This window comes from Geotrypetes seraphini, chromosome 11 (assembly GCF_902459505.1).
Source record: "Geotrypetes seraphini chromosome 11, aGeoSer1.1, whole genome shotgun sequence".
Lineage (NCBI taxonomy): Eukaryota > Metazoa > Chordata > Amphibia > Gymnophiona > Dermophiidae > Geotrypetes > Geotrypetes seraphini.
Window position 1 is genome coordinate 113,271,434 of NC_047094.1, and position 27,627 is coordinate 113,299,060.

Here is a 27,627-nt window from a genome sequence, read left to right on the forward strand (position 1 = left end):
CTTGTTTACTCTTTCCATAAATACTAGGACTAGGGGGCATGTGATGAAGCTACTAGGTAGTAGATTTAAAACAAACTGGAAAAATTATTTCTTCATTCAGCTTGTAGCACAGTGGTTAGAGCCACAGCCTCAGCACCCTGAGGTTGTAGGTTCAAACCCACGCTGTTCCTTGTGACCCTGGGCAAATCACTCAATTGCCCCAGGTACATTAGATAGATTGTGAGCCCACCAGGATAAACAGGGAAATGCTTGAGTACCTGCATAAATTCATGTAAACCATTCTGACCTCTCTAGGGAGAACAGTACAGAAAATTGAATAAATAAATAATGTGAAAAGCTCCAGCCTCTGATAACCAGAGCTGGTATTGTGACATCATAAAGCCTCATTCCATCAATGCCCAAGAGCCAACCTCATCAGTGATCTTACAATGGCTCGATTGTCCTGTACTTGGCACACTTTTACTACATTTTTATTTCTAGAGTGGCGCAGTGGTTAAAGCTACAGCCTTAGCACCCTGGGGTTGTGGGTTCAAACCCATATTGCTCCTTGTGACCCTGGGCAAGTCACTTAATCCCCCCATTGCCCCAGGTACATTAGATAGATTGTGAGCCCACTGGGGCAGACACGGAAAAATGCTTGAGTACCTGAATAAATTCATGTAAACCATTCTGAGCTCTCTTGGGAGAACGGTATAGAAAATTGAATAAATAAATAGTGTGAATAGTTTCAGCCTCTGATAACCAGAGCAGGTACTGTGATGTCATAAAGCTTCATTCCACCAATAAGAGCCAGCCTCATCAGTGATGTCACAATGGCTTGATTGTGCTATACTTGACTCACTTTTACTACATTTTGATTTCTAGAGTGGTGCAGTGGTTAAAGCTACAGCCTCAGCACCCTGAGGTTGTGGGTTCAAACCCACACTGTTCCTTGTGACTCTGGGCAAGTCACTTAATCCTCCCACTGCCCCAGGTACATTAGATGGAGTGTGAACCCACTGGGACAGATAAGGAAAAATGCTTGAGTATCTGAATATAAAACACATGGAGGCTATAAGTGGTATATAAATACTTAAAATAAACTCTGGAATTCATTGCCAGAGGATATGGTGAAAGCAGTTATTTTAACAGGGTTTAAAACAGGTTTGGGTCATTTCCCATAACAAAAGTCCATAAGCCATTATTAAGATGGCTTGGGGAAATCCACAGCTTGTTACTAGGATAAGCAGCATAAAATCTGTCTTTCTCCTTGGAATCTTTTGAGGTACTTGTCACCTGAGTTGGCCACTGCTGGAAACAGGATACAGGGCTTGATGGACCTTCGGCCTGTCCCAGAATGGCACCTCTTATGTTCTTATTTATATTATGTTTGGGCAAGCATAGTTAAGGGCAAAATTCATGCTAAGCTAGTATATTATAAAGAACGCTCCGCACGGAATGGTCGTTATAGAATTCCAATTTAGTGCCGATCTATTTAGCCCCGAACTTCGGGTGCCATTTACTGAATTCCTCCCCCAGTATAAGGAGTCCCAGTGGAATTCTGTTAAACAGTCCAGTGCTACAAGGGTATGGTTACCGTGAGAGCCTAGCAATGGCCTATGTCCCCAAAGCACTGGTATTAGCTCTGCTGCCTCCATACAAAAGGTTTGTAAAATAATAATAACTTTATTTTTGTATACCGCAATACCACAAACAGTTCAGAGCAGTTTACAATGCAAGAGACTGTACATGCACAGCGAAGATACAATGCCAGGGAATGTATTATGCAGTTGAGAGCGGTTTACAATGCAGGGGACTGTACATATTCAGCATAGGTGTTTATACAGCGAAGATACAATGCAGATTTAGATTTAAGAGACTGTACAAATAAGAATAAAAAAATAAAAACAGTCACCCACCTTGTATTAAGTCTAAAAAAAACTTTGGTCAGATCTAGTCCTCCTATGTGTTGTTACAACTAGAGAATGACACGGTGACAAAATTCATCACCGTTCCTGTCCCCGCGGATAACTGCGGGAAATAATCCCATGTCATTTTCTAGTGTCTATTTCAGCCTCTGTCCTTCTACACCAGCATTCTTCAAAGCAAAGCTTGCGGGTCAGTGGTTGTGGTCATTCATACTCTGATTCTTATGTGAGTCAAGGATAATGAAGCCATTGTGACATCACTGATGTGATTGGCTCTTAGGCACTGGTGGAATGAGGCATTATGACATCACAATCTCAGCTCTGGAATGCTGCTGCTCAATCTCAGCATTCTTCAAAGCAAAGCTTGCGGGTCAGTGGTTGTGGCCATTCATACTCTGATTCTTCCCTCTCTCCTTAAAGAATGACATGAAGATGGTTTCCCGCGGTCATCCGCGGGGACGGGAACGGTGATGAATTTTGTCACCGTTTCATTCTCTAGTTACAACACCATTAACATTCACATCCTAGGAACTTCAGGCTACACATTTGTCTACTTATAGAGTCCATTTTTTTTTTCAAGTAGATATACATTTTACACCAAGTCAAATATAACTTAAAAGAACAGTTCAGATGATATTCATTGTTTGTATATTTGACACATACACATTTGCTGACCAATATGGCTTTTTATTTATTTAGGTTCTGGCTAAGATATTAGTGTACAGTAATTCATTGCATATCACTAGAGTTACCAGACCTCCAGATTTACCCGGACATGTCGTCTTTTTAGAGGACTGTCCGGGCGTCCAGACGGCTTTTCAAAACCCGGCACTTTGTCCGGGTTTTGAAAAGCTTTCAGCTCTTGACCTCGCCGGGAGGGCATCTGCGCATTCGCGGATGCAAAGCGGTGATGTCACACACATGCGTGCATGCATGTGATGTCATTGCATCACATCTGTGCATGCGCATATGCCCTTCCGGTGTGGTTCCGAGCAGGAGAAGAGGTTGGGGGTGGGTAGGGCTGGGGCGGAACAGGAAGTGACCAGGGAGGAACAGAGTGGGGGTGGGTGGAACTGGGCGGGCCTGGAGGGGGGGCAGCGTCATGGGTCTGGATTTCACGATCGTAAAATCTGGTAACTCTAATATCGCTGCACTTTGATTCATATTTTTTCTTATAGATATTTTGTGTTTATGTTTTCATTTTGATTTTAGAAAAAATATCTTTGATCTGTGTTCCCTCTAAGCAGAGCACGTGAGCAATCGCTCATACATTCTAGACGCGTCACTCACAGATTTTTCATGATTGCTCAGAAGAATACAAGCAAATCTGGAAAATTGCTGGTTTTTTTGGAACTTGGTTTCACACCCCAAAATTTTTTTTTTGAATTTGTCGCTCACATGAAAAAAAAAAATTTGCGAGCACCCGGCCAGTCCTTAGAGGGAACATTGCCCCTGATGTGGGCAACTGCTGCAACGTGGCCATGCTGGGTCTTCTGCTATTCAATAAACACCTTTTTGCCATACTGGGGCTCTATTGTCTTCAGTGCTGCTCTGTTCTTTGACTGCTGTTGCATTTATCCCTAAATATAATACTCCAACCCCTTACAAAGCTTTCCCCTGGAGCTCATCCCAAGGAGCAAGACCAAGGCTCATGACCTACTCCTTGGGCACGTGCCCATGGTGCATACTAACGCTGGTAGATTGAATTTAAGGTACAGGAAAGCCATGTTTACATGCTGACAGTCACATGACTGCAAATGAGCACCAGCAATCAGGTTAGTTCACCACAAAGCTTACATTCAGCAATGTATCTGCAGTCACGTGACCACAAATGAGGACCAAGCATCTCAGGTTAGTTCATCACAAATTTTATATTCAGCAACCTGAAAAAAGACAGAAACAGATTTAGAGGCATGCATCATTAAAAGTCAAGTGCTTCAAACCAGCAAGAGAACTCTTCTTGTACAAGCAGCACCTGGTGGCACAGTGGCTCACAATGAGGGGCTTAGTGAAAAAGGAACTCTGAGTTTCTACAGACCTCTCACACATTACATTACATTACATTACATTTGGGATTTCTATTCCGCCTTTGCCTTGCGGTTCTAGGCGGATTACAATATAGAAAATATCTGGGACATTCCAGTAGAGTTACATTTCAGGATAAGAGAAAGTTACAGGAACAGTAATGAGTTATGATACTACAATATCACAGAAGATAATACTTATTACAGAAGATAATACATATAACAGAAGATAATGCATTTTACAGAGGTAATACATGTTAACTCGATCGGTTAAATCGGGTGTAGTGTAGAAGAAATTACAGTACATTCTAGATCACAGATAAAAAGATGATATAGGTGGGTATGTCCTTTCATTTCTGTTCTTCTTGCAATTGACTATAATTTGCCAATGAGATGTTTATCAGTTCTGTTCACTGTAACCGATTCTTCACTGACCTCTAACTCGAGTACCTCAGTAGGGAAAAGTATTGCTTACAATTTGCTGCAAATTTGGGGTGTTATTTTTGACTGGTGAAGAGTCCTGCTGGGCCACTGAAGCAATACACGCGTTTGCTTTTGGTTCATTCACTGCAGCCTTCTGACCTGCCAGAGGAGTCCAGCTGAATTCCAGCGGTGAATCCTTGACAGAATCCCCAGGAGCTGGAATAAGGCTGAGCTCCCGCTGTGCGCCACTGACGGACAACCTGCAGGGGCTAAAAGTGCAGCCTGCTTCGCCAGGGACTCTAACAGGGGCACACAAGAGTTTGCAATGCTGGAGGGCACATGGTGTCTGCAAGTGACCCCTAGATCTGTGCTGAGACTAAGGGCTCCTTTTACTAAGGTGCGCTAGGGCTTTAATGCGGAGAATAGCGCGCGTTACATTGCCCCGTGCACTAGACCTTAACCCTTTCAGGACCATAAGGATCGTAGGCCAATTTTTGTGGTTTTGACGACATTTTTATGGTAAAAAGGGCTTGCAGATGCCAAAAAATTGATTTTTTTTGTGAAATATCATTATTTTTATTTAAAAAATCACACTTCTGGCTTATGGACAGTGTGGCAAGTGAATCTTCTCGTCAATCTGGCAACGACGCTAATGAATGAATGTCGGAACCAGTTTGTTTACATAAAGGCAGTATCATATGGAATCCGTACATATCAAATTTAGAACTGTAGACTATCCCAATCAAAATTTATAGGATTTTAAAGTTATGGGACAAATATGTCCCTTGGTCCTGAAAGGGTTAACGCCAGCATTGAGCTGGCGTTAGTTCTAGAAGCGTAGCGCGCGGTAATTTTCTGCGCGTGCTAAAAACGCTAGCGCACCTTAGTAAAAGGAGCCCTGAGAGTAAATTAAAAGTTATTATTTTTTTTTTTTGGCCATTTGTGGGTACATAGGGCCTGATTCTCTAAACGGCACCTAACTCCTAAGCGCTAGGCGCCATTTAGAGAATTGCCTCTCCCGGTGCTCAGCCCATCTTAGGCATCTGAATTCTGCATGCTTCTTCGATTAGTTTTAAATTCCGGGTGCCGCATGTGGGAAGTGACGTCATAGTGAGAGCCGACAGGGACGTGAGGGACACGTTGAAGTTCTTGTTGCTCGCAGCGGCGAACAACGAGAGGTACGGGGAAGAGAAGGGGGTGCACATATGGCAGGGGGAGATCAGGGAAGGAGCGGGAGGGGGGCACCACCGTTCTGGGCACCTTTCACCCTCGCTATGCCACTGGGGTTTTTAATGCCTTTTAATAGAAGGGACCCTCAGTTCATTACTTGTTCCTTTGCCACGCAGAGTCAATACACAAAATTCCTGAAATTAGTTACCTGAAGGGATCTGAAATGGGTCAACACTGCCCTGTTGAGTGTCCTAAATCCTGCCCTTCGCTTCTGGGTAGAGAAAAGGAAGCCTGAATGTGTATGTGAGTTTCTGTGATTTAGGTGAACAAATAGCCTCTATAGATATCCATCTCATCTGACTATCATGGTCTATAACTTATGTCAGGCTGGATGGATGGCTCTGCTGTCTAAGGTCTCAGCCTGTAACATCTGTGTAAACCTGTGGCTGACAGGTTCAGATCGTAGCCTGGTCAACTCAGCCTTTCATCCTTCCGAAGAAGATAAAATGATGGCTAATAACAACTGGCCACTCATATTCATAGAACTCTCGTGTGTAACACACTCCAGATTTATATGCATGCCCTTCATATCATTTTGGACTGATTCTATACATAAGAGCATGAGAATGGCTTTACTGGGTCAGGCCAATGGTCCACCTAGCCCAGTAGCCTCGCGGTGGCCAAACCCAAAGAGCAGCAATATTCCAGGATCTCAAAGAGTAAGCAAGGTTCTAGAACCCTAAATAGTAGCAACATTCCATGTGGCATCTCCAAAGAGTAGCAACGTTCCATGCTATCGATCCAGGGGACAAGCAGTGGCTTCCCCATGTCTGTCTCAATAACAAACTATGGAATTTTCCTCCAGGAAATTGTCCAAACCTTTCTTAAAACCAGCAATAACAAACCATGGACTTTTCCTCCAGGAAATTGTTCAAACCTTTTTTTAAACCAGGGCGCCTAAAGTTAGGTGCCTCTTAGGTAAAACTTAATTGGCAAAATAACCTTAATAATCCCAATAACGGAAAAAATTTAATTGGGCGATAGGCACCTATCCAATTCTATCAAAGATAAGTGCCTATTGTATAATAATAATAATTTTATTTTCTATACCACAATACCACAATTAACTAAGTGACGCCTAATGCCTAAATGGGGGTTGCTATGGGTGGAGAGTGACTTAGGCGCCGCTAAGCACAATTCTCCAAAAACCCTGGCCTAAGTTTTTACATAACTCGATGCTAGCCATAACTCTGTAAATGGCGCCTAAGTGGGATTGACATGCAGCCAGCGCCATTTTTCTAGGCGCCATTTATAGAATCAGCCCCTAAGTCTTCAAAGAGGCGAATGGTTCCTTTGAGGGGTTTCATGAACATCCTGAAAATGGGATCATGGATTTCTGCAAACCTTTCGCATCATGGCCTCTCACTCCATTTCTGTTCTTCTTTCCTTTACATAATAGATTCACATTGAGATGTTTACCATTTCTATAGACTGTAAAGGATTCTCTACTGGCTTGAGAAAAGGAGAATAACAGTGTTCCCCTGCAAATTCACGATTCACGATTCGCAGACTCAGTAATTCGCGGTATTTTCTGACTGCCTCTTCCGGTCAGAAAATAGAGGGAATGAGTCCGTGAATCAGCCTTCTGCATAGTCGAGTCCTCCTCCTCTCTCCCCCCCCCCCGGTCAGCCAGTCAGCCTTCGGCACAGCCGAGTCCTCCTCCTCTCCCCCTCCCCCCCGGTCAGCCAATCAGCCTTCTGCACAACTGATTCCTCCTCCTCTCCCCCTCCGGTCAGCCAATCAGCCTTCTGCACAGCCAATTCCTCCTCCTCACCCCACCGGAGCATACCCAATATGATTTACTGCATCTGCTGGCACCCCAGCTGCTCTCTCCTGCCTTTTTACAGACTCAAAACTGCATTCGTGGTTTTTCGCAATTCGCGGGTGTTCCTGGAATGGAACCCCTGCAAATTTTGGGGGAGTATTGCATTCTCTAGTCCTAGTCATAAAGGCCTGGATTCTCAAAATGGCACCATTCAGAAGGCGTTGGTAGGTGTTCAAACAGCATCTAAGTTAAGTGTTTTAATTGGCTATTAATGGTGTGGTAATACACTGCATCATTAAAAAAACAATTATAAACTAATTAAGAAAAAAAAAAGTAGGCGCCTAAATCATGTCACTGCAGACGCTTACCAGCGCCGAATGTCAAAAGAGGCATGGTTTTAGGTGAGATTGACTTTTGACGCTGCTAACTGTGATTCTATGTCGAAAATAGGCACCAGAAACGTAGGCCTGTAAAACCCTTGCCTACGTTTCCGGTGTCTATCTTCGATGCAGGCTGCAATTCTAAAAATGGCGCCCGTAGTTTGAATGATATGCAACCGGCATTGTTTTTTTCAGACCGTTTTGAGAATATGGACCAAAGTGAGTATTCTATCGAGGTCGCCCAAATATGCGGGCTACAATGCAGGCTGAGCACGGTTTCTATAATGGCATCTGGGCACGCCAATTCCTGATTATGCAATACAGCATTTGCCTGCCAACCTTCAGGTGTTATCGCTTATGCTTTGTTACGGCAAGAATAAATGTTAGTGAGTAAATGTTGCACTTTAGTGGCAATTAACACCTAACTGACACTAATTAGCGTTAATTAGAAGTTACACACACAACTTGGTAGGCGCATTCTATAAAGTGCAGCGCATCAGTTCTAGTGTGTAAATCTGAAACGCAGGGATGGCCAGACGAGGAGTATGGGCGCATCATGGGCATTCCTAAAACTTATTCACACCATTATAGAATCCACCCGATGCGCACACAAATTAGGCACAGGTATGTAGGCCTGGTTTTCCTTGACCTAAATGGATGCGTCTAAAAGTTATGCCATGCATTGGCACTTAGCTCAGTTCTGTAAGGTATTCGTATCTTTTAAGTTACATTCTAGTTGGCACCAATTTTGGGCACAATTTATAGAATATGGTCCATAGCACATATCTCAAGGGGGGGAGGGAGAACCACATGGGTGGAGCAAGGATGGGTCCCACACTTAGGAGTGTAACTTATAGAATACACTTCTCCCTTCGTATTCGCGGTTTCAGCAATCGTGGTTTTGATTATTCGCGGTTTTTAGCTTGCTGGCTCCTTCCCCCCCCCCCCCAAATTACATCAGCATGCATAGAGAAATTGCCAATTACAGAGAAAATCACCGATTCCCGGCACTTTCTTCACCGTGTGTTGCCTCTCATTCAGGAACAGACCAGGTCGCCCACCATGTTGTTCACGGTTTCACCATATTTACGATAGTTTTTAATAGTATGAAAAAGTTATTCACGGTTTTTCTGTATTTGCAGGTCTGTTAATCCCCTATCGCAGCGAATACAGAGGGAGAAGTGTAGCACTAAAGTGCAAACACAGGCAAAGAAAAAGAAGAACCGGTGTTCCATAAACAAGATCGAGAGACGAGGGCACAAAGTGGAACACAAGTCTCTGGATGTCCAGGAAATATTATTTATTCAAATAATCAGATAAAACCCAAATCAAAGCAACCTCAGGATTTATTGAGGTACAAAGTGTCACTGATAGTACATGCTCACAAAGTGAGAATCGGACCCTACACTGTCCGTGTTTCGTTGAATGCTCAACCTTCCTCAGGGGTCCTTAAAAATAAATTAACAGCAAAATTAGGATAAAAATAAAAATGAAAAGAGCGATGGAAATATAGTGAAATACAGCGTGAGGCTTGAAAATGAATGAAAGATTAGTTAGAAGGTGCTGTTTTGGGCGTGCTTATGAAGAAAGTGGTAAACTGTAGAGCCATACTAAATGGAAACTATAGTGAAATACTCCAAGGGATGTGATAATGTGAGGAGTTCTCTATCCAAAGAATGTGTGAAATTGTGTGACATCTTAATCAGAAAAAGTGAATCTTGGTATGTGGAGTGACCCAATTGACATACTAAATGCCAAAGTATGAATGGAGAATGTCATAACTGGACTGACCTATTACTGATTGACGCAAATTGTATGGTACCTAATACCTCAGATAAACCTAAGAGGGAAAATATAAGGGAAAAACATAAGTGAACGTAAACATATGTGAGATCAAGATACTACTACTACGATTAATTATTTCTATAGCGCTACCAGACGCACGCAGCGCTGCACAGAGTCACAAAGAGTAAGAAAATAGTCCCTGCTCGAAAGAGCTTACAATCTAAACAGGCAGGACAGACAAACAAGATGTCATGGATACAGTTAAGGGGAACGGTTAATCAGCTGGCTGGGTTGGAGGTCAGAGGAGAGAGTACAGGACAATCAAGCCATTGTGACATCACTGATGAGGTTGGCTCTTATTGGTGGAATGAGGCATTATGACATCAGAGGAGTAGGGTTAAAGATTGAAAGTTATATCAAAAAAGTGGGTTTTCAGTCTGCTTTTAAACAAGGGAAGGGAAGAGGCTTGACGGACAAACTCGGGTAATTTATTCCAGGCAGCTGGATGAAAGGAACGAAGTCTGGAATTGGCAGAGGAGGAGAAGGGTAATGGTAAGAGAGACTTATATGAGGAATGGAGTTCTCTGAGAGGTGAATAAGGAGAGAGAAGGGAGGAGAGATATTGAGGAGCAGCAGAATGAACACACTTGTAGGTCAGCAATAAGATCTTGAACTGTATGTGATGGCAGATAGGGAGCCAGTGAAGTGACTTAAAGAGAGGGGTGACATGAGGGTAGTGAGGTTGGTAGAAGATGAGTCTTGCAGCGGAGTTTTGCACAGATTGAAAGGGGGAGAGGGATACCAGTTAGGAGTAGACTGTAGTAATCTAAGCGTGAGATTACGAGAGCTTAGACAAGGGTCTGGGTAGTGTGCTCAGAGAGGAAGGGGTGAATTTTGGTGATGTTGAAGAGATAGAAGCAACAGGTCTTAGCGACATGTTGGATGCCACGCAATTTCACACATTCTTTGTCTGCTGTCATTTTTCAGTCTTACCCCCTTTTTACTAAGCCGAAGTAGAGGTTTCTACCGGGGCCCAGAGCGCTAAAGGCACCAATTCTACTCCGACACTCAGGATTCCTTTGAGCATTGGAGCATTTAGCACCACCCAAGCCTCGGTAGAAACCTCTACCTCAGCTTAGTTAAAGGCGGCCTTATTATGATCATTACAAAATTGCAGACTTGAGTTTAAGACATGTCTTTTTCCTCCCTGAGCATCTGAGGTCTTTTTTGGACGTTAAGAAGATATCCGGTGGGTTGGGATGAAGCAAAAGATGAGTGCCGCGGTTTAACCGCCTAAGCCAGTTCTTTAAACTGTTTAATCTAAAATGTCTCCCTTAAATTCTGTCTCCTCCTCTTCAGATATAGTGGCCTAAGGAAGAGACCAATTCCAAAATACATTTCCCTAGATAACTTTTCTTGGTTTATTGTTCTTTGTTGGGAATGGCTCTGTATTTCTAGAACGAGGGTTATAGTGTGTAATGATTTAGGACCTCTTTTACAATGGCACGCTAAACGTGCACTAACCTCTAATGCGTCTGTTGTTATTATTTTTATTGTTGCTACTATCAGATATTCGCCGCTACACTCTGTAATTCGATGTCTGTGCAATTTATCTTCATTGTAAACCGCCTAGAAGTCGCAAGATTGTTGGCGGTATATAAGAATAAAGTTATTATTATTATTATTACCATGCACGTGTTAGCATTTAGCGTGTGTTTAGCGCGTGTTAATATTTAGTGCGCCTTTGTAAAAGAGGGGGTTAATAAATGGATTAAAATAAAATAAAAAAAATAATACGGACTTGCTTTTCATGGTTAACAAATGACAGCAAAAAAAACAAACAAACAAAAATAAGCAATTCATAAAAGTAAATTTCTCTGGCAGACGTGTTGACTTCTTCCGAGCAACCGACTGTTTTACCAAGTTATGAAGATCTCTTTTGTTTTGTTTTTTAAAGGCTTTTAGGAGGCTAATGGGAAGTCCACTAAAGCAATCCTTAACCAGCATCTGCTGTTGCAATTGTCCTGAAGGAATAACAAAAAGCTCAGCTGTTTGGTTGGCGGGCAGAAAGGTCAAGATGTTGACCTGTGTTTGGGGTATCAGTTTCAGCGCAATGCCTGCATTCTCCATCGCCTGCTGCAGAATCCTCAGCCTTCTCCAAATATAGCAATTTGTCCTGACCAAGCAAAGAGAGCTGTGCCAGGGCACCTAAAATAATTGCAAGAGCCTTGCTCTAAGGCAGTGGTCTCAAACCCGAACCCTTTGCAGGGCCGCATTTTGGATTTGTAGGTACATGGAGGGCCTCAGAAAAAAAGCAGTTGATGTCTTATTAAAGAAATAACAATTTTGCATGAGGTAAAACTCTTTATAGTTTATAAATCTTTCCTTTTAGCTGTCTTAATAATACTGTTATTTATAGGTAAAGAGACAAATGATCAAGAAACTGTTTTATTTTACTTTTGTGATTATGATAAACATACCGAGAGCCTCAAAATAATACCTGGCGGGCCACATGTGGATCCCAGGCCGTGAGTTTGAGACCACTGCTCTAAGGGGACATACTAAAGAAGTCCTTTCAAAGTATCTACATGGGTAAATAATCACATTTGTATTTGGAGATTTGATGCACATGCAAATGGCAATTTCAGAAAGCTGCTATTTATATCTATAGGTGTCTAGTTTGCAGCAAATTCAAAAGGGCGTGTTTTGAACAGACCAGAAATTTCTCTGTGTATTTCCTAATTTAGCGTTTCTTAACTCAGTCATGGAGTACCCCCTTGCCAGTCAGATTGTCAGGATATCCACAATGAATATGCATAAACTTGATTTGCATACAGTGCTTCCATTATATGCAAATCTTTTTCATGCATATTCACTGTGGATACCTTGAAAACCTGACTGGCAAGGGGGTACTCCAGGACCAAGATGAGAAACACTGTCCTAATGGGAAGATGAGTAAAATCAGAGGAAGAGTCTTTGCAGATTACCAACCAAGAGTGGTGACAACCCAGGGAAAAACACCAGGATTCACAGAAGTTTTTACTGGACATGTCCTCTTTTTAGAGGACTATCTGGGTGCCCGGATGGACTTTCCAAAATGTGGCAGTTTGTCTGGGTTTTGGAAAGCCCCAAACTCCCAGCCGCGTCTGGAGGGCCTCTGAGCATGTGCAGATGAGGTCACATACTTGTGGTGCTATTGTCTGGGTCTTATCGGGTGGGTAGTTCAATGTACCTATTATATTATTAGCTTTGTAAACTGTTTAATACTCATGTGCAAGCAATATATCAAATTCAATAAATACAAATACAAATACAAATTGACAGGGTAAATGCCTTTATTAGAGAAGACCGATGGAGTAAAGGTGTCTCAATTGGCTGCAAATTTGGATATCAGCTATGGATCTGCATTTGCCATAATTCATGATGACTTGAAATACAGGAAAGTCTGCGCATGATGGGCTCCCAAACAGCTGACTGATCTGCACAAGCAATGGTGTGTGGAGGTCACAACCTAGTCCCTGAAATGGTATGAAGAAGATATGAGTATTCTGGAGAGAATTGTCATCGGCGACGAGACGTGGGTGCATCACTGCGACCCGGAAAGCAAAGGCAAAGCATGATGAAGTAGAGGAAGCATTGCTCTCCTGGATTCGGGAGCAGCCGAAAAACTTCTTCTCTGTAGGAATGCAGAAGCTAGTTGAACGACACAACAAATGTGTTGTCTTGCATGGGGGCTAGGTGGAAAAGTGATATGTTCAGTTGCTCACAGTTACTTCTATTAAAGCCTTTACTTTTTGATTTACCCTTGTATAATGCTAGCCAAAAATATACGGTAACTACTATCCACCCATGCTAGGCACAGGTCTATCCAGGTGAATTTAGCTCTAACTTCGTCTAACAGTGGCACAAATAATGGTCATCTTTTTGTTATCCTGAGGCTGATGTGCTAAGGTGTGATAAAGAGGGCTGTTAGTACCGCCTCATCCACAACATCTCAACCAGACATAGGAAAACTCACACCCCATTCTCATACCCCCCAATTAAGGAGGTCAAACAGAAAAAAACTATATGATGGCCTCCTAGCCATTCAAGCAGCCAAACTAGACAACCATATCGCCAGTCTACTGACGGCATTCCTAGGCTACAAAACTTTTAGAAAAGAAATAAAGACCATACTCTTCAAGAAATAACACCGCAAGTTTCAAACACCGCCTCTCACTAAAGCCAACTACCCTAAACAAATAGCCATACTCATTTCTTACTCTCTTTGAAAATGTCCAAATTTCTTTTTGGTAAGATCTTTTTGTAATACTTCCTTGATAATTCTTTTGTAATCCGCCAAGGTAATGGCGGAACAGAAATCCCTAATGTAATGTAATGAATAAAAACGGCTCAGGTTAAGGACATACAAATAAGTTTGGAGGTAAATAGGGCAGGTGATAAATAACATTTACTCTACATCTCCTGAAGTGTGGTTAAATTTCTCTTGATAATGGCTGTGTGTTGACATTCATGTATTTTAATGAAGGGTAACATTATCTGGCTATAAGAGCATAGGCAATGAACCGATTTAGATAATCATGCAGCTAATTGCCCAGTTTTGCAGAGAGTTTATGGCCATGGGAACACACATATTATTTGCCGATGTCTCGCATATTAACAGACTTTGTCGCATCTTAGTAATCAACCTTAGAACCAGAAAGAGATAGAGTGAAAAGAGACTCTCAAACAAGGCCGTCATTTTAATATAAGAACATAAGCAATGCCTCCACTGGGTCAGACCTGAGGTCCATCGTGCCCAGCAGTCCACTCATGTGGCGGCCCAACAGGTCCAGGACCTGTGCAGTAATCCTCTGTCTATACCCCTCTATCCCCTTTTCCAGCAGGAAATTGTTCAATCCTTTCTTAAATCCCATGAATCTGCAACCCCACCAGTCTGTGTGCAAACCGAGGTCTTCCTCATCCATCAGTTACATAGCCATCATTTTAAGGTGTTAAGTAAGACATACAGTACATAGTAAAATGAAATTATTGAAATGAAGAAAGGATTTCCGAGTGATTAATTCTGTTGTAATGTGTTACAGCCATCAGTAAATGTACTTGACTTATCTGGGCCCAATTATTCCAAGAATATTCTAGAAACAAAGAATGGGGCCAAATATTTGCAATAAAATAATCTAAAAATGTCATCTATTAATGGAGATCAGATTAAGTTCAACATCCCTCAGTGAAGCCCATAAAGGGTGATACAATACAGAAATTTTGCCTTAGATTATTTCAAACCACTTTGGGCCTCCAGGCAAGACCCCCACTGTACCAGAGGTGGACAACTTTTATACTCAGAGGGCCACATGAATTCCAGTACGTACCTTGGTCGATCATTTAGAATATTGTGTACAGTTCTGGAGACCGCAGCTTCAAAAAGATATAAAAAGGATGGAATTGGTCCAGAGGAAGGCTACTAAAATGGTGCGTGGTCTTCATCATAAGGCGTTTGGGGACAGACTTAAAGATCTCAATCTGTATTCTTTGGAGGAAATGCGGGAGAGGGGAGATATGATAGAGGCGTTTAAATGCCTATGTGGTGTAAATGCACATGAGTCGAGTCTATTTCAATTGAAAGGAAGCTCCAGAATGAGAGGGCATAGGACGAAGTTAAGAGGTGATAGGCTAAGGACTAATCACAGGAAATATTGTTTTACAGAAAGGATGGTAGATGCATGGAACAATCTCCCGAAAGAAGTGGTGAAGATAGAGATGGTGTCTGAATTCAAGAAAGTGTGGGATAGGCACATGGGATCTCTCAGAGAGAGAAAGAGATAATGGTTGCTGCAGATGGGCAGACTAGATGTGCCATTTGGCTTTTATCTTCCACCATGTTTCTTTGGGTTGCAACATTACAACATGTTAGGACTGAAAATGCAAAGAGCTTCATCATAGACCTTAGAAACATAGAAACATAGAAAGGTGACGGCAGAAAAGGGCTACAGCCCATCAAGTCTGCCCACTCTACTGACCCACCCCATTAAGTCTGAGTGCTGCTCGACCCACGTAGGGATCCCACGTGGATGTCCCATTTATTCTTAAAGTCGAGCACGCTTGTGGCCTTGATTACCTGCGTCGGAAGTTTGTTCCAGTGATCTACCACTCTTTCTGTGAAGAAATACTTCCTGATGTCACCTCTAAATTTCCCTCCCCTGAGTTTGAGCGGGTGCCCCCTTGTGACCGAGGGTCCCTTGGGAAGGAATATATCGTTTTCTACCTCGACACGACCTGTGACGTACTTAAAAGTCTCAATCATGTCACCCCTTTCCCTGCGCTCCTCTAGAGAGTACAGCTGCAATTTGCCCAGTCTTTCCTCGTATGAGAGACCCTTGAGTCCAGAGACCTTCCTAGTGGCCATTCGCTGGACCGACTCAGCTCGAAGCACATCTTTACGGTAATGTGGCCTCCAGAATTGCACACAGTACTCTAGATGAGGTCTCACCATGGTTCTATACAGTGGCATTATGACTTCAGGTTTGCGGCTGACGAAGCTTCTATTGATACATCCCATCATTTGCCTCGCCTTGGATGAGGCCTTCTCCACTTGTTTGGCAGCCTTCATGTCTGCACTGATGATCACTCCCAAGTCCCGTTCCTCTGAAGTCCTAGCTAGTGTTTCTCCATTCAAGGTGTATGTTCTGCATGGATTTCTGCTGCCGAGATGCATGACCTTACACTTCTTAGCGTTGAAGCCCAGCTGCCATGTCGTAGACCATTTTTCCAACTTGATCAGATCCTGCGTCATACCATCCGTGGGATTGCTTCCACCCACTATATTACACAGTTTGGCGTCGTCGGCGAACAGCGCTACTTTACCCTGAAGCCCTCGGGTCAAGTCCCTTATGAATATGTTAAAAAGGGATGGTCCCAGGACTGAGCCCTGAGGCACACCTCTAGTCACCTCCGATGTCTCAGAGAGGGTGCCATTGACCACCACTTTCTGAAGTCTTCCACTCAGCCAATCGTTGACCCACGCCGTTAGTTTCTCACCTAACCCCATCGATTTCATCTTGTTTAATAGTCTACGGTGTGGGACACTGTCAAAAGCTTTACTGAAATCCAAGTATACTATGTCCAGAGACTCTCCCGAGTCCAGCTTTCCTGTCACCCAATCAAAGAAGCTGATGAGATTGGACTGGCATGACCTGCCCCTAGTGAATCCATGTTGACAGGGATCCCTCAGATTCCCCTCATCCAATATTGTGTCTAATTTCTCTTTAAGTAGAGTTTCCATGAGTTTACACACTATTGATGTGAGACTTACTGGTCTGTAATTTGCGGCCTCCGCTCTGCAACCCTTTTTGTGCAGAGGAACCACGTTGGCAGTTTTCCAGTCCAGGGGGACTCTCCCCGTATTTAGGGAGAGATTGAAGAGTATTGCTAATGGTTCCGCCAAAACATCGCATAGCTCTCTGAGCACTCTTGGGTGCAGATTGTCCGGTCCCATGGCTTTGTTCACCTTGAGTCTTGACAGTTCTTTGTAAACATCAGCTGGTGTGAACTCAAACTTCTGAAATGGGTCTTCCATGCTTTGCTTTGCTGCTAGCCGAGGCCCGTGCCCTGGTGCTTCGCAGGTAAAGACTGAACAGAAGTAATCATTCAGTAGTTTGGCTTTATCGGAGTCTGTTTCTACATAATTCCGTCTGGTGTTCTAAGGCGTACTATCCCGTTTGCGTTCTTTTTCCTGTCGCTAATGTATCTGAAGAAGGATTTGTCCCCTTTCTTGATGTTCTTTGCTAGAGTTTCTTCCATACGAATTTTGGCCTCCCTGACTGCTGTTTTGACCGCTGCAGACTTTTTCCTGTATTCAATGTTTGCTTCTTTTTCCCCCATGCGTTTCCCCCTTCTATAATAAGTAAAAGATGATTTCTGTGTGTACTTCCCATGGTCTTGTGGGCTGCATAAAATTCACTGGTGGGCTGCAGCTTGCCCATCCCTGTACTATATTAAAATCTTATCTAATCTGCTCTTTAGAAAAATCACCAAAAACCCAAAATCTAGAGGAATGCAGCTTCACTCTCTCTTTCATGGCAGCTATTTTTCCTCAAAACTTCTCCTTATTTGATCAAGGACTTCCTTTGAAAATGTGCGTACAGGGATGTGGGTGTGGGGAGTGGGGAGGGACAAAGGAAAAAAAAGGAAAAGCAGGAGACACCTTACTTTATAGTGTTTAATTTTCAAAGGATATGTTGTCGCTGACCCTTGCTCACTCTGGATGACTCTGGTGTTCCCCCTCTCACAGATTTTTGTTATTGTAGAGTTTGCTCAAGCATAAAAAGAGCTAAGATTCATTCAGTTGAGACATCCTGCTGTTCCAGGACGTTTTTATTCATGTTAGAATTTATAGTTATTTTGTTTGCGAAATTCAATGAGATGTGTAATTTGCCCACAGATTTTAGAAACAAAGTCAAGCATATAGGGGTAGAGGGGTATAAGATGGTCAAGAGGGGATATTTAGTGGCACTTGAGTGAACAGTGCCACTGAATATCCCTTCTGTCTGGTTACTGCCAGGGACTCACTGTTCTCTCTGAGTGGGAGTCCTCCACCAACAGTCCTTCCGCTAGGGGGTGCTGTTTCACTATTACTTTTTCAATACTGAGATATAGGCAAGCTTTGCAGACTTCAGGGAACATGCCTGTCTTTAGCCATTAAAACCACAATATTGAAGCAACACCGACTCCCATACACACACACACACATGGGCAGCATTGCAGTTGGAGGACTCCCACTCAGATGGAACAATGGCTAGGGTGGTCCAGGGGCGAGTCAGCAGATATATGGGCATCAGCATGTTCATGGCACTGGTACTGAATATTGGGGGCTACAGGTGGGTGGACACACTGCTGGAGGACCTGCATAAAAGATTTATCCAGCTATATGAATATTGGCCAGGACCAGTATAACATTTTATTTTGTTTCAAGCCCCCCTGATCCCCTTACAAAGCCCCCTCCTTCCCATCACCCAGTCTGCTGCAACAATCCCACCCCCAGGAGGTCCAAACCTAGGGTTACCAGATGTTCAGGAAAACCCAGACATGTCCTCTTTATAGAGGACTGTCCTGGTACGCGGAGGGATTTCCAAAACCTGGCAGTTTGTCTGGGTTTTGGAAGTTCCCAAGCTTGGGGGCCACATCTGGAGGGCCTTTGCGCATGTGCGGATGCCAATGCATGTGATGTCATTGCATCAACGTCCGCGCATGTGCAGAGGACTTCCAGATGTGGCCCCAAGCTTGGGGAAGTTCGTGTGGGGGCAGGGGTGGGGACAGAATGGGGGCGGAGCTGGGGGTAGTACAGAGTATGGGCAAGTGCCCTCTTTTTTAAAGAGGAAATCTGGCATCCCTATCCAACCCCCCCCCCCCCTTGTGGAATGTGGAATCAGGTCCCTGGGTCTACTTTTTGTCCTTGGTGGTCATTGGGGGGCAGAAGTGAAGGGTGCTTGCTCTTGCCCCTTGTGGCCACTAGAAGAAAATGGCTCATGCAACCTCTTGTGGTAACTCTTGGTAGTACAAAAAGTACCACAACCTACCATGAGAGGTCATAGCAGCCATTTTCTTCTAGCAGCCTCAAGGGACAGGAACGAGTAAATACTGTGATGCTGATCTGAGTGGTCATAGCAGCCATTTTTTTTTCTAGATGCCACAAGGGGCAGGAGCCCCCAAGAACCCCCATGGGCTAGAAGGGACATAAGGTAGATCCCGGGGGGGAAGGGGGTTGGACCTCCTGGGTGGGGTTGAGAGAGAGGGAGATTGTTGTGGCAGGCTGGGGGGGGGGGGGGAGAAAAAGAGGTAGCTTTCTAAGAGGACTGGAGGGGGCTTGAAACAAAAATCAAGCTATGCAAGTGCCTCCTTAACCACCCTGTGTACTGCCTCTGACCTGTCCACCTTTTTTCTGAGCAGTCAGGGACAATATTCAGTGCCACTAAATAACGGGGGATAGGTGGCCCCAGGGCATTTAAGTGGGCAGAAGCCACTTCTGCCTGCTTAAATCACTTTATTGTTTGTTATTAGTTATTATTTATATTCCGCCTTTATACAAGACAGATCACAACATTACATACATAATTTAAAAATACAAAAATACACAAGACACTTATATATACATACCACAAAACTTTGAATATTAGTCCAATAGGAATGCACTAAAAGCAGTCCTGTCTTTACCTGGCTAGGGGTAAGGATACCAGCACTGATTATTGGCCAGCACCCGCATAATTTCTGGGTCTGTGGAAGATCGGGATATTCAATGCCCATGCCTGAACACAGCACATTTTAGTAAAAGGATCCTTTGCTGCTGCTAAAAATTATCTTACAGCAAAGAAATTACAAAAGTAGCACAGCATTAAACCATGTTTTGTCTATATGCTCCATAATTTTATTTTTTTATAATAGTTTCCACAGTTATGTTTGGCACTGAAGTCAGGCTTAATGGTCTGAAATTTCCTAGATCACCCCAGAACCTTTTTAAAAATTGGCGTAACATTGGCCACCCTCTAATCTTCAGATACTATGGATAATTTTAGCAACAGGTTACATATCACTAATAGCATATGATTAGCAATTTCATGTTCGAGTTCTTTCAGTACCCTGGGATGTATACCATCTGGTGCAGGTGATTTATCGCTCTTTAACATTCCAGTTTGGCTCAGTACATCTTCCATTTTTTTTCCGCATCGTCACCACTGAAAACCATCTTTGATTCAGGTAGATCTCTTACAACTTCTTCCATAAAGACCGAAGCTTTATTCTTCCTGACTGCTCCTTTTGCTCCCTAAAGATCCAACAGTCCCATGGATTCCCTCATAGGCTTTCTGATTCTGATGTACCTGAAAAAGTTGTTTCTATGAACTTGGCAAGTTTCTCTTCAGATTCTTTTTTTAGCCTTCTTTATTAATTCTTTACATCTAACTGCCGGTGCTTAGGTTGCATTTTATTCTCTTCATCTGGATTCTTTTTCCATTCTTTAAGGGATGTTCTCTTGGCTCTAAAAGCTTCTTTCACTTCATCTTTTAACTTCCACCTTTGCAAATACATGGAATGCATCTGGTTTGGGCTTCCACAATGGTATTTTTAAATAACATCCATGCCTGATTTAAAGTTCTAAACTTTGCCACCAATCCTGTTAGCTTTTTTTAAACCATTTTATCGTAGTCGTCCTTTTGAAAATTAAATGCCTCGACAGTAGATTTCTTTAGTGATGTCACTGCCTTTGTGATGGCAAAGATATATCACCAAGAGTAGAATGGTAGGTTAAGGGCAAAGGTTGGACAGAGCAGGCCTTCGCCTAGCTGATATGCTCTCAAAGTTGTCACTTCACCCAGAAGTGTGGCCAGGATTTGATATCAGGGGGAGCAGACCTTTTGTAAAATAGATGGGGGTGCAAAGATGAAGGGGGCTACTCCTATTGCACCCCCTCCCCCTAGCTATGCCTATGTCCTCACTCATATCAATGCAGGGATGCTGATCCAGTTGTGAGGTTTGCCCCACTGCATGTTGGGAGCTGAAGTTTTAATTTCCTGAAGACAAGCAGGAACTACAGTACATCTCCATGCATTTAAGGGGGCAAACCCGGAGGTGAATCAGTTTGTCAGGACTGAATCCTGTATCTCCATGCCTGCAGAGGGTAAAACCCGGGTTGGCCCACTTTTTCCATTGACGTGCAACATCTAAGTTTTTGGCAGTCTTCAACTGGACCTAGTTCAACAAATATTCTTTCCACCAATGCCAAGTGGAATAAATCCCAGTGTTAACCTAGCCCAGTCTCTCTTACCCAGATTTTGAATAGCAGTTTCTTCTTCAGGTAAAACAATAAAGTTCATTATTACATTGTTCTTTTCTGCATTTGATTAACATCTGACATGTTCTGAATTTGTGGTCTTTAATTAGTTCAATCTGTTTTCAATTGTTACACTAATGCACTGTCGTATTTGACTGGTTTCCAAATTTAAGCGTTCCAGTGGATTTAAACTCACTCCAAACTACACACAGCAAAATAAAGTTTTGGAGTGCTTTCAAACTTTTATTAAATCTTCACATTTAAACCCTGAAGGATGTGGAGCATTTACAATTATTTTTACTAGCGTTCTGCAGGTATTGGTTATGAGAAAAATCAGCACATTCTGTGCAAAGTTCAACCACATTCGTGTATTAACAGCTACACTATCAAGGCTGTTGCATTTATGCCAAAAGCAACATAAATATGTGCCCCTAAAGCTTGCCACTCAAATACTGACTTACATTAGTATTCTACAATGGCTTCAGTATACAACTTTACCAGTACACAACTTTACCAGTAAAGAATACTTTCCCTTGCAAGGTAAGTGGCGATTAAGTTAAAAGTTCCCAGGAAAAGTGGGACACAAATTTACAGTAGATACAAAACATTAATGGATGATAATTAATCATGATGTGCCCTCTCCAACATGGTATGCATTAAAAGTGAGTTTCAAGAATAGTGATGGATCTGTCCCATGATTTAGTTTCTTCTGTTATCAGAGCTTTACGAGGGAAAAGTTCTCAGCCCAACCGACCAACTTCCTAAATTCTGAGCGTTATTTTGCCACTGTAGCTGAAAAGAGCGTTATCTTATTTCATTAGGTGCCAATTTGCAGAAACAAAATTCTATGTTTTAAATTTGTTTCAGATCATTAATTTAACTATATCCATGTCATTCTTTTAATGGGCTGAGAACTTCTCAGCACCCCTTGTAGTGTGAAGAGATTCAGTCTTTGGTAACCAGAGCTGAGATTGTGATGTCATAATGTCTCATTCCACCAATAAGATCCAACCTCATCAGTGATGTCACAATGGCTTGATTGTCCTATACTTGGCTTACCAGAGTGTGTGGAAAAGTTCTTAGCCCAACCAACCAACTTCCTAAATTCTGAGCGTTATTTTGCCACTGGAGCTGAAAAGAGCGCTATCTTATTTCATTAGGTGCCAGTTTGCAGAAACGAAATTCTATGTTTTGACGTTGTTTCAGATCATTGATTGAACCATATCCACGTCATTCTCTTCTTGGTTGGTCCGAAAACTTTTCAGCACCCCCTCGTATCTTGTATTGCATTTGATTCATTCTAGTAGTGAGTCTGGGGTCCAGCCTATTCAGGGCTTTGCAGTCCAACTGCATCGCCTAACTCTATCCTCTCCAGCATTCCCAAATCCTACAAGCAGCTTTTAGATTTCATACCTATTGAACTCTTACTGAAAAAAAGAGAAGTTTTATGAGCACCATTAAGACCTTAAAAACTCACTGGAAAAAAAACCCTCTGCTAATTTAATTATGCAGTTGAAGTGCTAAAAAGTCAAACTTATTACAGGGTTACTGACCATGAAGGGATTTTTCAATTGTTCCATTCAGTAATGCCCACTTAATCCACACCAAGTCTGTCAATCAACAGAACACAAGCAGGATATTGGTGCTCAAGGCGGACTCAAGATCTGGAATAATTTAGCAATTTAGCTTTCCTGAATCCAGGGGGGGGGGGGGGGGGGGGGAAAGAAAGAATATTTTCACTGGCAGACTGAAAGCTTGCCTGGAACAATATAATTGTTGACTTGGTACATTTAATTGAATTTTCTACTTAGCAGCCGACTTAGGAAGGCAAGTTGAAAAAAAATGATCAATACGTGGAACTCTAGCAAGGCAAAATAAGCGACTTCTGCTGAAATAACAATCTGATGCCTTCCGGCCTTTCCTTTCAGATTTTGCCAATATGAGGTATTAAAACAACAACAACAACAACAAAAGATGGATATATATATCACAACTATGGCGAAAAAAAAGGCCTGCTTAATAATCAATGCATTTCATTTACTGTGTTACTATGTAAGTGCCAGGAGCATTTTAGCTGTCCCACTGAAATCAATCAGTGGTTCATTCAGCTATCTTCTATACATTGCAATATTCCAATTGCAATTAATAAAAACAAAATGCAAAAAAAAAATAAAAATCCAAACTCATCAAATAAGACACAAAAGAAAAAAAGAATAGTCCATCAGGGTGTTCTCTCTCACATCTTCCAATAAGCAGTTTGGGAAAGGTTGAGAAGAGTTTGGTCACTGTTGGGCTTTATTTATTTATTCAATTTTCTATACTGTTCTCCCAGGGGAGCTCAGAACGGTTTACATGAATTTATTCAGGTACTCAAGCATTTTTCCCTGTCTGTCCTGGCAGGCTCGCAATCTATCTAATGTTACCTGGGGCAATGGGGGGATTAAGTGACTTGCCCAGTGTCACAAGGAGCAGTGTGGGTTTGAACCCCGAACCCCAGGGTGCTGTGGCTGTAGCTTTAACCACTGCACCCCTCTAGAAATCACAATGTAGTAAAAGTGAGCCAAGTATAGGACAATCAAGCCATTGTGACATCACTGATGAGGTTGGCTCTTATTGGTGGGGTGAGGCATTATGATGTCACAATATTATCAGAGGCTGAAACTTGTCGCACTATTTATTTATTTGATTTTCTATACCATTCTCCCAGGGGAGCTTAGAACTGTTTACATTAATTTATTCAGGTACCTAAACATTTTTCCCTGTCTGTCCTGGTGGGCTCATAATCCATCTAATGTACTTGGGACAGTGGAGGATTAAGTGACTTACCCAGGGTCACTAGGAGCAGCATGGGCTTGAACCCACAACCTCAGAGTGCTGAGGCTGTAGCTTTAACCACTGTGCCACACTCTCCAAGCTGAAGGAAGCTATTCTTTTTAGATCATTGAGGAGCAGCAGTTAATGCCTCTATAGCAGATTATATGATGATGTAAGATGATATTAAACACCGTTCTAGCATGACAGCAAGTGTGGAAAGTAAGAGTCCATTTATCTGTCTGGGTTTCCTTAGAGGTCTGTCCCTAAACACATCACAGTTTTATCTGATGTTAATGTGACATCGAGGAATTCTTTGCAGAACTGTAAGAGATGGGGGTGGGGGTGGGGGTGGGGGGGGAAGATAAATCCACATGCAGCCATTCCTGATTTTAAAAAAATACAACACATTTTTTTGATTATCAAAAGAAAGTCAAGTGCAGCAATAAGACAGAGAAAATATTGGCAGACAAAGATGATGCAACCTACCCGGTTTGCCCATCCATACCAACTTCTACAATATGTTCCTCTTCTTTAGAGATCTGCTGTACAACTCCCCTTCCCGATTCGCGGATCCCCAATCGCGAATTTGGTTATTCGTGATTTTTTGGGGGCCCCTTGAATTTTTAATTCAGAAACGCTGCCCCGGACATCCCCCAGACCTTACCTGGTGGTCTAGCGGCAATGCGGGGCAAAAGCGATCTTCCTATGCTCCTGCCCCGTGCAGAGCTGTCATGAAAATGGCTGCCCTGAGTTCCCATTGTAGTCTTGAGATGTAGATCGCTCCTGCCCCGTGTTGCCGCTAGACCACCAGGTAAGGTCTGGGGGATGTCCGGGGCAGCGTTTCTGAATTAAAAATTCAAGGGGCCCCCCAAAAAATCACGAAGGAGGCAGGAGGGAGGCGGGGGTGGGTCAGAGCTGGCCAAAAAAATTATTTGCGATTTTCCCTATTCGCAGTCCGGCTCTGCCACTAACCCCCGTAAATATTGAGGGGCGGCTGGGAGGCTGTGGAAATTTAAGAAAAAAGTTGGAGTTTTATAGAAAAAGGGAAATCTGTGCATAATTTAGGTGTGAGCATAAATCATTGCACCTAAAATCGGGTGCAGATCCTGGCACTAATTGCTATTCTATAAATTGCGCTCAACTCAGAGGGCTGTTTATAGATAAGTGCTCAAGGCTGGTGTTAGACATGCTGGGCCCCCCTCCCCCAAAAAAATTCCTCTCCTCCTTGTCCCCTTCCCTGATTCCCCACCCACCAAATTAGGGTTACCAGAGATCCGGGAAAACCTGGACATGGATTGTGGGTGCCCGTGATGATAACCGTGTTGGGTCCCCCGTTTCTTTGGAAACAAGGTGTCTTTTTCTTTTAAAACTAAACTAAACCTTAAGTTTATATACCGTATCATCTCCACGGATGTGTAGAGCTCGGTACGGTTTACAAGAACTTAAAATATAGGAAGAGAAGGAAAAATAGGTTTACATGAACTTATATATAGAAGAGAAGAGTAAGGGGGGATAGAATTACATTTTAATGAAAAGCCGGGTTTTCAGTTGCTTGCGGAATAATTGGAGGGAGCCCAGGTTCTGCAGTGGGGTAGTAAGGTCGTTCCAAAGACCTGTGATTCTGAAGAGAAGTGATTTTCCCAGTTTGCCTGCATAGCGAATACCGTGTAGAGAGGGGAAGGATAATTTATACCTTTGGGCGGGTCTGGTAGAGTCAGGACTCGAGGAGTTATAAGATAGTGGGATTAAGGGAGGAAGAATGCCTTGAATGATCTTAAAAGCCAGGCAGGAGCATTTGAAATGGATTCTGGAAATCACTGGGAGCCAATGAAGTTTGGCTAGGAGTGGGGAGACATGGTCAGACTTGCGTTTTGCAAAGATCAACTTGGCTGCAGTATTCTGGATTAGCTGGAGTCTTTGAAGACTTTTTTTTGATAGGCTTAAGTAGATGGCATTGCAGTCGTCTAACTTGGAGAGGATGATGGATTGGACAAGGACGGCGAAATGTTGTTGGCGAAAATAGGATCTTACTTTCCTCAGCATGTGGAGGCTGAAAAAGCATGATTTAGCCAAGGAGTTGAGGTGGTCATTGAGGGAGAGAGAAGAATCGATAATGATGCCAAGGACCTTGCTTGAGAACCTGAGGGTAGTGCGAAGAGGGTGGGCAGGTGTTCTAATTTTGGGCCGAGCCAGAGTAATTTTGTTTTTGATCATTCAATTTCATCTGTACCGAAAAGGACCAGGAATGGAGTCTCATTATGAAAGCTGTAATGTTCTCGAAGAGATTGGTGAGGTTCTGGTCTGTCTCAAGGAGGACAAGGATGTCATCAGCGTATGTGTAGATTGTTTCAAGGGGGGATAATTGGAGGAGTTTCAGGGAGGACATATAGATGTTAAAGAGAATAGACAATGTTCGTTTGTCAAAATAAAGAGCCTGCGTCAAGTACACTGGTTGTGCAGTTTTTGTTTTGTTTTCTGCTTGATCCTCAATATCTTACAGTGAAGAGATTTTGTGTTGCTGTTACTGAGGTGATACCAGAACCTGAATCCAGTAAAACCTTGATTTGCAAGTGTTTTGCAAGACAAGCAAAACATTTTATTAAATTTTAACTTGATATACAAGCAACGTCTTGCAATACATGTACATACAGTATACACGCGTCACATCATCACAACTGAGCCGATGGTTCTTCTCTCTGATACTGCAAAACAGTAGTGACTGTTCTAAACGAGCGAGGTCTTGCAATACAAGTACATACAGTATACACAAATCACAACTGAGCCGATGGTTCTTCTCTCTCTGACGCTGCGGGAGTGTAGTGACTGTTTGAAATGAGCAAAGTCTTGCAATACATGTACATACAGTATCCATGCGTCACATCATCACAACTGAGCCGATGGTTCTTCTCTCTCTGACGCTGCGGGAGTGTAGCGACTGTTCTAAATGAGCGAGGTCTTGCAATACAAGTACGTATAGTATTTTGCATTAAAGTTTTTGGGTTGTGAAACAAATCGTCTGAGTTTCCATTATTTCTTATGGGGAAATTCGCTTTGATATACGAGTGCTTTGGATTACAAGCATGCTTCCGGAACGAATTATGCTCACAAACTAAGGTTTTACTGTATATGTATATTTGTTGTATGACAAGTGAGCAGTCTGGGCTTGATGTGTTGCATACAGCTTTTTGATATGGGATAGCAAATTCATTCTAAACATATAATTAAGCAATGAAATATTTAGGTGTGCTCTGTTCAGCTGTGAATTTTAGTATTTCGTGTGTCATAACCGAAGAAAGTTTGAAAACTACTGACCCAATCCTACGTTATATACAAAAGAAGCAAAAAAAATAAAATCTAAGGATGCACATGGGGAAAATGGTAGCGGGTTACTCTTGTCCTCTGCAGCAAAATGAAGCAACGGCTTTTATTTTTCTGGCATTTCTCATGGGCCAGTGAAGTGCCGTAGCAGGAAAAAAATAGA

At 42.7% G+C, this 27,627-nt stretch overlaps 1 protein-coding gene across 2 annotated transcripts in view; it reads right to left on the reverse strand.

The window, feature by feature from the left end:
• Positions 1 to 2,279: 2,279 nt before the first annotated feature.
• SLC2A10 (solute carrier family 2 member 10) overlaps positions 2,280 to 27,627 on the reverse strand; it is a 95,606-nt gene continuing 70,258 nt past the window's right edge. Inside the window, exon 7 of one of the 2 annotated variants that reach the window (XM_033963087.1) lies at positions 2,280 to 3,790. In XM_033963087.1, coding sequence (XP_033818978.1) covers positions 3,760 to 3,790 — 31 coding nt within the window. In that variant the 3' untranslated portion in view covers positions 2,280 to 3,759. Of the gene's footprint in view, positions 3,791 to 12,926; positions 13,033 to 27,627 lie in introns of those variants that run through there. The other variant, XM_033963088.1, reaches the window with a different exon arrangement.